The 11,725-nt window shown below is 49.3% G+C and overlaps 1 protein-coding gene across 1 annotated transcript; it reads left to right on the top strand.

The window, feature by feature from the left end:
• The first annotated feature begins 771 nt into the window (after nt 1-771).
• On the top strand, nt 772-9,251 carry TXLNA (taxilin alpha). Its single transcript, XM_029283275.1, has 10 exons — nt 772-996; nt 1,217-1,502; nt 2,005-2,096; nt 2,556-2,726; nt 3,659-3,853; nt 5,367-5,486; nt 6,380-6,454; nt 6,999-7,091; nt 8,285-8,380; nt 8,937-9,251. Exons 1-10 carry the CDS (start codon nt 772-774, stop codon nt 9,249-9,251), a joined length of 1,668 nt encoding a protein of 555 aa, XP_029139108.1.
• The last annotated feature ends 2,474 nt before the right edge of the window (nt 9,252-11,725 follow it).

Raw genomic sequence — 11,725 nt, 5'->3', positions numbered from 1 at the left:
GCCGGGCTCCCCTTGGAAGGGCCGAGGAGGCGGATCCCAAGAGGCCACCAGGGGGAGGGGGAGGGGGAGGGTTGCAGGCTCTTGCAGACCCTTACTGGGACCCCTCCCTTGTGGGGCTTATGCAGAAATGAGCTTGTCTTCACTTTTTACGAGAATGAATTTGTGAGTCTCCAGAGTGCTGACAGTGACAAATAACCAGGCTCTGCTTAAGGCAGGAGTGGCGCAACTTTTGCCCCGTGGTCCAACTCTGTGGTCTTTCTTTGTGGTCCAAGGAATCCTATTCTTTAAATCACTGGCAGAGAAGTAGAGTCATGAAATGCAAGGACTGTAGCAACAATAATAAACGGAATATATTTTTTTTAAAAAAAAGAATCCCCCCAAATCGAGGAAAAGATACAGATATTCTGATGACTGTCTGAGTACGTGTCATGTCTTTATTCACTTTGTGATATTGTTCTGCCAAAATAAGTGCAGCTCGCAGTTACAAGAACTCACCCGACCTGAGGTTATACTATTTCCTAGGCAACCAGTTGATCAATCAGTGATATTCTACAAGGTGTGCCAGCAATAGGTACTAACTCGTGGAGAGAGACAGTTATTAAAATTGCCACTTGTTGGCTGTAACATTGCTGTTCCTTTGGCTGTTCCAGTTCTTATTTACTTTATTTGCATGTGTGCTGTTGGCTGACAGCGAATAATCATCCCAAAATAACACCATTTATTTTTGTTTTACATAGAAACTGCTGAAAGTGGCTTTGAAGGTGAAGTACAATGAAGAACCAAGATGGCGAAAGCAAAGCTTCTCTTCCACCCCCCAGCCCTTGCAAAATAAGGGGTGTTCTGGGGCCAGAAGATAGTGACTTAGCTGAGGCTCCTGGGGGCATTGCAGGAAGTGGAGATTGTCACCACCAACTTGGCCTCTCTGGCTTGAAACACTTTGCTGATGATAGGCTTGAAATGCCAGTGAACGAGGAGCAGAGGAAGAAAGAAGAGGGTGTGTTTTCCCTGAGATTCACTAGTTTTATTTCTCTTTAAATGTAGAATTTGGGGCACCACCATCATTTGAGAGAATGATTCTTACTCTATCCTTAACTAATTCTCTCAAGAGCTGTGTTTTCATTTGTTTTTTTCCTCTTTGGACTTCTCCCCTCTTAATGGTGAATGGTGCTTTCTACCATCTGCAGCACATCTGGCAGAGGAGGCTGTGCCTTGCCAGCCAGTCCCGGATGTTTCTGAAGAGCTGAGCAGACAGCTGGAGGACATTCTGAGCACTTATTGCAGGGACTCCAACCAGGAAGCCCCTGGAGAGGACAACGGCCAGAATGAGCCTGTGGAGCTGGATGAGCCAGAGAAGTGCCGAAGCGAGTCCCCCCGGAACGGGGACCAGGAGCAAAGCTGCCCTGAGATAAACGGCGAGAAGGAGGGTCCCAGGGGAATCAGCGATGAGAGTGGAGAGCGTGACCACAAACGCGTCCAGGAGAAAAAGAAGCCCAGAGGACTTGGTAGGAAGTTCTTTGCTGATGGGCCTACATTCCCTTTGTTCTTCCAAAAAGCAGGCAGTGAGAAGGATTGGGGAAGGGACATGTGCACAGAGAGGCTACCATTTCTCTCTCTCTCTCTCATACACACACACACACACACACACACACACACACACACACACACACACACACACACACACACAGAGTTGCTAAATCATCCTGGCCTTAGCAGTTGTTAGTCTTGGAAGGGGCAACCCATGTTAAATCATTTGGGGTGATTTTTGGCATCTCACGACTCACCTACCTCTTAAGGTGGTTGTTGTGTAACTAAAATACGGGGAGGCTCCCAGCTACCTTACCTCCAGTGATTATAACAGTCTATAACTAGAATGTGTCTAGTTTTATTTCCCACGTTCTAGAGGCTTCTTCGTACCCGAGAGGCTGCTGTTTCCAGCTCCCTAAAAAGCTGCCCTGCCCCCACGTCTTTGTGCTTGCTCTGAATGAGCCTTTGCTTTGCTTCCAGGCAAGGAGATCACTCTTCTGATGCAGACCCTCAACACCCTCAGTACGTCTGAGGAGAAGCTGGCAGCCCTCTGCAAGAAATACGCGGAACTGGTCAGTGCCTGGCAGGGGTGGAGAGGCGACTGGAGAATCTCCTCCGCTCTCCCGCGGGCAGGGCAGCGGGTGGTCCAGGGGGAGTTGGATGCCTTCAGGTCATCTTCACTCAGGCAGCTGCAAGAGATAAAAGAATCCTCCCTTTACAAACATGAGCTCAGCAGGGAAGCCCACTATGGCCCCTCTTTGGATCTTGTTCGTATAAGGGAGCAAGCGAAGGAGTAACAATGTCCTACTTTAAAGGCTCTGTTGTTCCATCCTCTCAATAAAACAGAGTTCAATATTAGGGTGTCTCCTTTACCTGTCTGGCCTACTTGAAGGGCTGACAGTTTTGTTGCTGAAATATTAGCTTTTTTTTAAACATCTCATGCTCTTATTTTTCAGGGAGATTCTTCAGTCGTTTCTGCTACGTGATGTACTCATTCCTTCTTTTTCTTCCTTCCCTTCTTGTCCCATCAGCTGGAAGAGCACCGAAACTCTCAGAAGCAGATGAAAATACTGCAGAAGAAGCAGACTCAGCTGGTGCAGGAGAAGGACCATCTCCGAAGTGAGCACAACAAGGCCGTTTTGGCTCGTACCAAATTGGAAAGCCTGTGCCGGGAGCTACAAAGACATAACCGCACTCTCAAGGTACATGAGGCTGGCTGATGCCAGGTGAGAAAATGGTCAGAGCCTACCTTGACTCACACCCCACACCCCCCGCAATACCCCACCTCTCAGAGCCCAAAGTGGCAGCCCATTCCAGGAATTTTCCAGGCATCTCCTGGCCCTTTGAGGGGAAGGGAAGGTTAAGGGGCTCAACAGTCTGTTCAGGGAAGAGGAGGCTTAGGAGCCAGCCAGTACCGATGGACCCCTGAAAAGGAACCCAAAGTTCTGTTTCCCCCCCCAGGTCACATGACTGCATTTTGGTCGCTTGGCAAGGCCTACAATTTACAGCCATTTGCAGCATCCTGGAGTTTACTATGTTTGTTCCAGAAACAGAAACAGGCATTTCCTTCCGGTCTGTGGCAAAATCACCCCACTCTGGTTTTCATAACCACCGCTGCAGAAAAGGCCATAAAATCGGCTGTGGTCACATGATGGCCCGCTTTACAACCATTGTGACTTATGACTGAAATTGCAGCCTCAGATATGTTTGTAAATTGAGGACTACCTTCACCTCAAGAGCAACCAGGGTTCCAGTATAATGAACAAGACAAGTGCCTGTTTTTAAAAATGTAAAATGATAAAAATCCTCTCTCCATAATGGGAAGAGTAGCTGGCACCTTGCCCACAATTGCAAGCGATAAAGACTTAGAGCCAAACGGCACTCCCGGAACGTTGGTATTCGGCCCACTGAAGGCCGTGCACAGACGCTGCCCCCCGTCCGGACCTTAACAGGCCACGAGAGAGAGAGAGAGAGAGGGAAAGTGCCTGGCGTGGATTCGGGAGTGGCTGATTGTAACTTCCTGTTCTTTGAAGACCGGCAGCAGCTCCTCCGTGTTTGCTAGCCGGGGTTCTTCCGACTCGGCCTCTTTGCATTGTCAGAGTCGCCTGGAAGGCTCTCCCACTTTCCCCCGCAGGAGGAGGGCGTCCAGCGAGCTCGCGAGGAGGAAGAGAAGCGGAAGGAGGTAACCTCCCACTTCCAGGTGATGCTCAATGACATCCAGCTGCAGATGGAACAGCACAACGAACGCAATTCCAAACTGCGCCAGGAGAACATGGAACTGGCCGAAAGGCTGAAGAAGCTCATAGAGCAGTACGAACTGCGAGAGGAGGTGAGCGGCGGGCAGGGAGGGAGGGAGGGAGGGAGGGGGAGGATGAGGGATGGGCCCTCCTGCCTGGCCTGCTGCTCTTCAGTTGTGCCACCAGCCCCTGAGATGTGTCTCCCCTCAGACGTGTCTCCCCTCAGACGAGCCCTTTTCTGCCAGATTTGCTTGTCCTCTTGGTCATTCGACAGATCTCCTCCTGAGTTCTAGAAAAGATAGTGCATATAGGTAGTCCTCGGCTTATGGCTGTAATGCAGGTTAGCCATTACAGTCTTAAGTGGTGATGGTCGTTAAGCGAAATCACCTCACTTAACGACTTCCCCGTCCCTGCTCTCCCTGATGCAGTCATTAAGTGTAGCATGGGGTGCCTCTGGTGGGGGAGGCCCTGAGAGCCCTAATCCTGAAGCCTCCCGCACCTCAACACTTTGGGGGTTCCCCCGACTTCTTGGGCCTGCTTCCCACCCCACTGGGCCAAACACCCCTCCTCACTTCCCTTTTGAAGATCGCAGGAGGTCAGGGGAGGGAAAGTCAGGCCACTCCATTGCTGGGCCGCGCGGCACGATCCCGGAAGCGGTCACCATTGTCCAAATGGCCGCATGGAATTGTGGCTGGTCAAAACATGGCAGCTGCTTCAGGGATCGTGCTGCACAGCCCAGCAACGAAGCAGCATCCTTTGTTTTGCTAACGTGAGCTCTGCGGCGTTCTTCTGCAGAGAGGCTGAGGCTGCGGTTTGAGTTGCAAAGCTAGCAAGCCATGCTGGAGGAAGGGAGGGCCCAGCCACCCCCGTATTGCTGTCATTCGTAGGGGAGTCCCTTGTCATCAGGGACTGAGCTTAGCTTGAAAGAAGCTTTACCTCTCCTTAGTTCAGTGATGGCGAACCTTTTAGAGACCGAGTGCCCAAACTGCAACCCAAAACCCACTTATGCATCGTCGGGTGCCGGGTGGGTGTGGCCCATTGGCTGGGTGGGCATGGCCATTGGGTGAGCATGGCCGTGGTGGTAACGGCAGACTGGGTGGGACTAAAAAGTTCAAGTCAATCAATTTCAACTTTGCAAGATCTTTTTTTTTCCCGCGAGAAGTTGAAATTGACTGATTGAACCTTTTTTTTTGCACATGGCGGCGGAGGCCTAAAGTGAAAAGGTTTTATAAAACCCAGCTGAAGGCCTAGGACTGGGGCGACAGCGCGCGTGCCCACAGAGAGGGCTCTGAGTGCCGCCTCTGGCACCCGTGCCATAGGTTCGCCACCACTCACTTAGTTGGTCGCCCCTTCAGGAAAACCTTCCTGTGTCTCCGTTTGCGTTGTCATGATGACACTGTCAGTGTGTATCCAACTGCAACATTTCATGCCCAGAAAATATCTCAGGCTTTCTTCTCATAGGGCTGAATCAAAGTTGGTACAAGCCACGATTCCTTTGGGGAAGGAAGGTGGTGGGATCAGATCAGGCTTGAGAGTTCAGTACTGAGCTAGGCTGTGGCTGCGCCAGTTGCCCTGGACCGACACCCGTTGTGTTTCTCTTGGCAGCACATCGACAAGGTCTTCAAGCACAAGGACCTGCAGCAGCAGTTGGTGGACGCCAAGCTCCAGCAGGCTCAGGAGATGCTGAAAGAGGCGGAGGAGAGGCACCAGCGGGAAAAGGACTTTGTGAGGCTTTGCGTGGTTGCGTCTTTGTTTAACAAACAGAAAGCTGGAGGACGGCCATGTTGCCCTCCTCACGTAGGCCTTGGCAAGGATTAGGAGGGAGCAGATTCTGGGACAGCTTAAGAAAAAGAGGCAACCGAATGAGAAAGGATCTTCAGCTGCCATGGGGGGCTGAAAATCCCAGGAGACTGTGGTGGAGTTGTCAGGAGTTCTAATAATCAATTGTGGGTAGTCCTTGACTTATTTTGTTTAGCAACTGTCCACAGCTGTAGTGGCACTGAAAAAAGTGACATGACCTGTGCTCTTACTTCTGGCATCACCCTGGTCATGTAATCAAAATTCAGGGCCTTGGCAACTGGCATCCATTTACGATGGTTACAGTGTCCCGGGGTCATGTGATTGCCATTTGCCCTCTTCCCAGCCAGCTTTCAACAAGCAGAGTCAGTGGCAGAAATCCAGATTTGTTTAACGACTGTGTCTTGTTTAACAACTGTGGCAAAAAAAGTCATAAAACCGGGTACAACTCATTTAACCCTGAACTGCCTTGTTTAGCAACGGAAATTCTAATCCCAAGCTGAGGACTAGCTGAAATGCAGCCAGAGGGATCGGAGACTTCTTATTGGCTTTTCTTGGTCCTTATCAGACCTGATGATCAGTGAAGCTCTGAGATCTGGATTTGGAAATAGCTTGATAGAGGGGGCAGGTGTCAGGCGTCTGGAACTGGTTTTGCCTTTATCCTTGGAGTCCACCATTTGGGAGCAGAGGCTGAATAGCGGCTGGGGAGGCAGAGGTTCTACGGAAGGAAATTCCCTGCCGGTCGAAGGCTCTCTTTTTCTCTCATCTGGGGTGACCCCAACTTCCCTTCTTGTTCTCCTCCTCTTCCTTCTCTCCTGCAGCTGCTGAAAGAGGCCGTGGAGTCCCAAAGGATGTGTGAGTTGATGAAGCAACAGGAAGCGCATCTTAAACAGCAGGTGGGATGGCAAGGGGCATCTTTGCTCTGCCTCAGTTGGTTTAGCCCAGCCGTCTCCAACCTTGGCAGCTTTTAAGACCTGTGGACGTGGCTGGCTGGGGAACTCTGGGAGTTGAAGTTGCCACAGTTGGAGGCCCCTGGTTTAGCCTAAAGATGCTTGTCTCTTCCCAGAAAGGGAGCTCGGAACTTGCTTTGGGGTTGCTGGGCTCCAAGATAGCAGACACTGTCTTTCCAAACCCAAATTTGGGGTGGATCTGGGCCATCTGTGAAGGGAGTCCAAATGGTGGCTTTTAGGTAATGGTGCAGGATCAAAAAAGGAAGAGGGCTTTACTTGGTTGGTTGCGGCTGCCATCTTGACTTTTTGGACACCACTTGCCCCCGTAGACACCCTGGATGGGACTTGGCTACTGCCACTGCTCTGGGGGCTGGAGAAGAGGAATTTGTCATCCTGCCGTCCCGGTCTCCTTTCTCTCACCTGACCCCGTAGAACAGCCGCAAATGTGAATGTTCCGGGCAGTCATTCCTCTCTGCTTTCTCCGATTCAGCTGGCTCTTTATACAGAGAAGTTTGAAGAGTTCCAGAACACCCTTTCCAAAAGCAGCGAAGTGTTCACCACGTTCAAGCAAGAAATGGAGAAGGTATGCAGCGGATCAAGGCTGTTGAGGGCAGGAGGGGGTGGGATGGGGGGGGGCTTGGCCTCTGACTGACTTGTGCCAAACCCTCAAAGGAAGAGTCTGAGTCCAGACGGAGGTCTTCCACCGTGCTTCTGAAACTGGCAGCAGAGTTAAAGGCTGGGACACATTGACCCACCCCGGACCTTGAATTTGTGTGTGTGTGTGAGTTGGGATGCCGTGTTGCTTCTGGCCTTTTGGTCCTGCTGTGCCAGAGGCTGCTCGAGGGAGCTGGGGCTGCAGCAGGTGCCACCGGGATCCAGAAGGCTTTTACGGCATCTTTTCCCACGTGGAGACGTAGGGACACCTCTGGCCTACAGAACTGCTATTTTGCAGAAAACAAATCAGAGAAAACGGGTCCGTCCAGTTTGGGCCAATCTGCTCTGTGGCAGCAGCATCCATGTCCCTTCCCATTCTTGTAGGCTGAAGATGTTGAAATTTTAAGAAATGTTTTGCAGAATCTTATATTCCCTAAGATATATTCATACATGTATTTATTCGTATCCCACCTTTATTATTTTTATACATAAGACAGCAAACATATCCAACACCCCCCCTCCTCCTATTTTCCCCACCACGACAACCCTGTGAGGTGGGCTGGGCTGAGAGAGAGGGACTGGCCCAAAGTCACCCAGCCGGCTTTCGTGGCTAAGGCGGGACTAGAATCCACCGTCTCCTGCTTTCAAGCCACCATTGCATATCGCTTCCCTGGAAATTCCTTCTCACCTTGAATATATTTGCAGCATTGTCAATGTCAGAAAAATTTAAATGCTTTTGATAAATGGTTAGGGTGTTTGGGGCTGGTTCCAATAAATACTTAGGAGTGTTCGTTTCCTGGTTGAGGTGCTTTCTAACAAAAAATGATTTTTTCCTATAAAACAAGTTTGTAGCACTGCCACTGTTTTTGTACCAATCAGGACTCAGTGAAACATTTTCATTTCTTGTTCATTTCCATACTGATGGCTTTCTTCCTTATAAAAAAAAACCAGTGATTTTATCCATACTCGACTGCCTTTGATTGCGAGGGCAAGAACCAGGTCACTCAGTCTAGTCTTCAATATTCCATCATCCCAGTTCTTGGCTTGCCGAAGATTGACAAGACAGGAAAGTGGGAGGGGCTTTGTAACTGCTCTTTCCTTGTTTTGGTTGCAACTCTCTAGATGACCAAGAAGATCAAGAAGCTGGAGAAAGAAACGACGATGTACAGGTCCCGGTGGGAAAGCAGCAACAAAGCCCTTCTAGAAATGGCGGAAGAGGTAACACGGCCCTCTCCCCTGGGGAGACCGAGGCTTTCTCATTGTGGGGAACGTAGCCAAGGAGGGCAGCCTTCCAAAATAGAGGAAGCTATCTTATCTCGTGCAAGACTTAACAGACAAAAAATAAAGATAAATCTAGAAACAATTAAAATTTTTGAAGTTACTTAAGATCTGAGACCAAGGAGATGGAACGTGCAGGGCTGAGGACTTATCCCGTTGGCCATCTACAGCAAGCAGTGCCCCCGACGGTGCTCCAAGCCAACCAGCAAAGCCAAGTTTTAAGGCCCCTCTGGAAGGCTGGGCGGGGGGAGCAAATCTCACCTCTGGCGGTAGTATGTTCCACAGGGCAGGGGGCCACAGTGGAAAAGGCTCTTCTCCTTGACAGCTCCAGTCAAAATTCCTTCACAGGCGGAGTCTGCTGAAGTGAGGGGGTGGGCTAATCCTGTTGGGCGAGACAATCCCATTGAGTTATCTTCAGAACTTCGTTCCAGGGACCGTCTTCAGATGTTTCCTTCCAAAAGCTGACTCTGGAATTGACGCTCTTGTTCCCACACAGAAAACCCTCCGGGACAAAGAGCTGGAAGGGCTCCAAGTGAAGATTCAGCGCCTTGAGAAGCTGTGTCGGGCCCTGCAGACGGAACGCAACGACCTGAATAAAAAGGTCCAAGATCTGTGTGCCTTTGCGTCTCTGACCACAGGGACAGAGGACCAGCCCCACGGCGTCCCAGATGAGCTGGCCCTGCAGGGCCCCAGGGCAGGAGAGGGCTTTGGTCTGGCCCAGGCAGCGGGCCCCCCTGAGCAGCCTGGGGCACTGAGCATAGGAATGGCAGCCGGGCAGCCAGCAGAGGAAGCTGCTAACTCTGCTCAGTAAAGCTGAAGGATATGCGGGCAGGTTGCAGCGTTCTCCAGATGGATCCGTTCCTCTTTCGAGGAAGCCCCGTGCTCAGATGAAAACTCTTCTGGGGCTTTCAGGTTAAAGCTTTTGACAATACTGAATGCTTTTTTTGGCTTTTAAAATAATCTCTCTGTATTATCCAACACTATGTACAGCAGCAACATCCACCTTTTATATATAGATCTATAAATGAGATTGATCCTGTTCTCTGCGTGGTGCTGTGTGAACATCTACGTGTGTGGCAGATCCAGCCGTCGATCCTTTTCAAAGGTGGGAAGCAAAGCGGGGGAAGCTTGCTAATTTTACCTCCTCCCATTTTAACATCTGGCTGTCGTAGCTCTCAGTGAGTGCCATACTAATGCAGATGCAAAGCAAAAATCCCGGTGGGACTTTGAGGATTAACTCTTTTCTTTTTCTGAATGGGTTTTTTTTTTTTTTTGAAATTACCAGACCTGCCCTTTAAAGTCAGTGCTGGAGACTCAGGAGTTTGATAATGTGGTAGATTATTCTTTTTAGCCTGTAGGGGTTTTTTTGGGGGGGGGGGGAGGAAGATGGAGAACGAAGCTGATGTATTACTGTGACGTGGGGACAGAGGCCAAGGTGCCCCTTTCATCGGTGTGGGTGGAGGAGGCGTCATCTCCAGGACTTTGCTACTTCCAGAATTGATGTCTCAATAGCCTTATGACTTCACAGTTGCCTCTATGATTATATGTGCGCATGCACACAGACACAAGCAAGTGTATGTATGTACTAAAGATTTAATCCAAAGGTTTTGCTTCCTTAACTGTTTTGCACATGCTGAGCATTCCTGCCTGTGTCTGTGCCTGGCGAATTTCGGGTGGCAAAGCAAATTCTCCTGTGTGTAACTTTCAAGGAGACAAAACTTAACCCCCCCAGTCCAGACCACGTAGGTGATGGGCCCAGGAGCTAGAACAACCTTGGCCCAAGTCTGGTCGCCTGAGATGTGTCCTGATAGCACTTTTGATGGATTGTTTGTCTATAGAATCATGTGGTGGGGAGGTGTCCTCAGAGCTTTTTGGTAATTTTGTTCATCTGGACCCTTCTTCACTTACAGCCAATTCATTATTTTAATTTGTGCCACTTTTGGTCTTAAAAGCAATCACAAACTTAATTCTTTTAGATAGATGCTAAGTCAAAGCCATTTTAAGTATTAATATAAAATTATTATATTGCTAGTAGCTTCCTTTCCACTTGAGAGAGATTTGGGAGAGCTGGTCACTGTTGCTCCCCCCCCAGTGGATGGCAGTCTCTCTGGAAAAAAAGACCTGAGTTTTAGGAAATGAGAATTGTAATAGTGTCAAGCAAACTTTCCAGTTTTTAATGCTGTTGTACAATAAACTTCTGTTGTATGTATCTTTGTACCCAATAGAAATGCAACATGTACCTGTTGTTTGTCTTCCTTTTTTGTCACCCGTTTTGATACTGTGAGAATTTGATACACAGTGGATGTTTCCACCCCTCCTTCCAGGTCCTGCTACTATATGCTGCCTGGAAGGGAGGGGAGGGGGTTTGCAAAAATGGCAGGGTCAACCAAGGCCCAAAGGTCTCCCCAGCTAAAGAAACAGACATCTCTATGGGCAGCAGCGATATAGGAAGATGTGGGAGGCAAATGGTTGTTTTTGTCACAACAAGCAAAGGCATCTTATAATGAGAAAACAACGATAAATAAAACTTGTAGTTTTACCAATTTGGCTTAGGTATAAACCAGAAAACAATCTGTCATTTTCTATCAAACTGATGATTTCTTCATTGTAACAAATAAACATATTCTTCAAACCAAAATAATGCCTAGGTGCATGCTAGACAGAAAAACTGGCTATATTGATACAAAGGTGGAAAAGTGCAGTTATAATAGCAAAAACATGGACTGGGTAGACTGGGACAGATTGCAAACTGCTCATGTGCAACTTCCCAATCGGACTAAAGCAAAAGAATAAAGATTACTACTTTCCACAATACGCTCTCGAGCATATAAACGCCATTTTCAAAGGCAACATCAGGAATCGCTTTGAGTCCTGAATTCATTGATGTGTAACCAGAGGAACCATGGAAGGGTATCAAATAACGTGAATGTGAAAATAGCGTGCTAAAGTTGAAGAAACAAGAAGGCACACTGGATGTCAGAACAAACTGGAAATTGTCAAGATCATTCACTCCTGAAGATGGACTTCCGGACCGTTCCCCCCCGCCGCAGGGAGACGGAACCGCGTAGATGGTTCCGTCCCAGGCGCCTGATGGACCCTGAGAGGTTCCTGACGGAGCTTGGGCCATATCCGGAGGATCTAGTTCACGACTCGGTGGAAAATCGGGCGGCGGCCTGGGAAGTAGCCGCTGCCGCAGCACTGGACCGAGTCGTGCCTTTGCGGCCTCTGACCCGGCGCAGATCTCAACTGGCTCCCTGGTTCACTGAGGAGCTGAGAGAGATGAAA

This window comes from Protobothrops mucrosquamatus, unplaced genomic scaffold (genome assembly GCF_001527695.2).
Source record: "Protobothrops mucrosquamatus isolate PMUCROS unplaced genomic scaffold, P.Mucros_1.0 scaffold46, whole genome shotgun sequence".
Classification (NCBI taxonomy): domain Eukaryota; kingdom Metazoa; phylum Chordata; class Lepidosauria; order Squamata; family Viperidae; genus Protobothrops; species Protobothrops mucrosquamatus.
The sequence above is the reverse complement of the archived record's forward strand: the minus strand, read 5'-3'. Positions and strand labels throughout refer to the sequence as shown.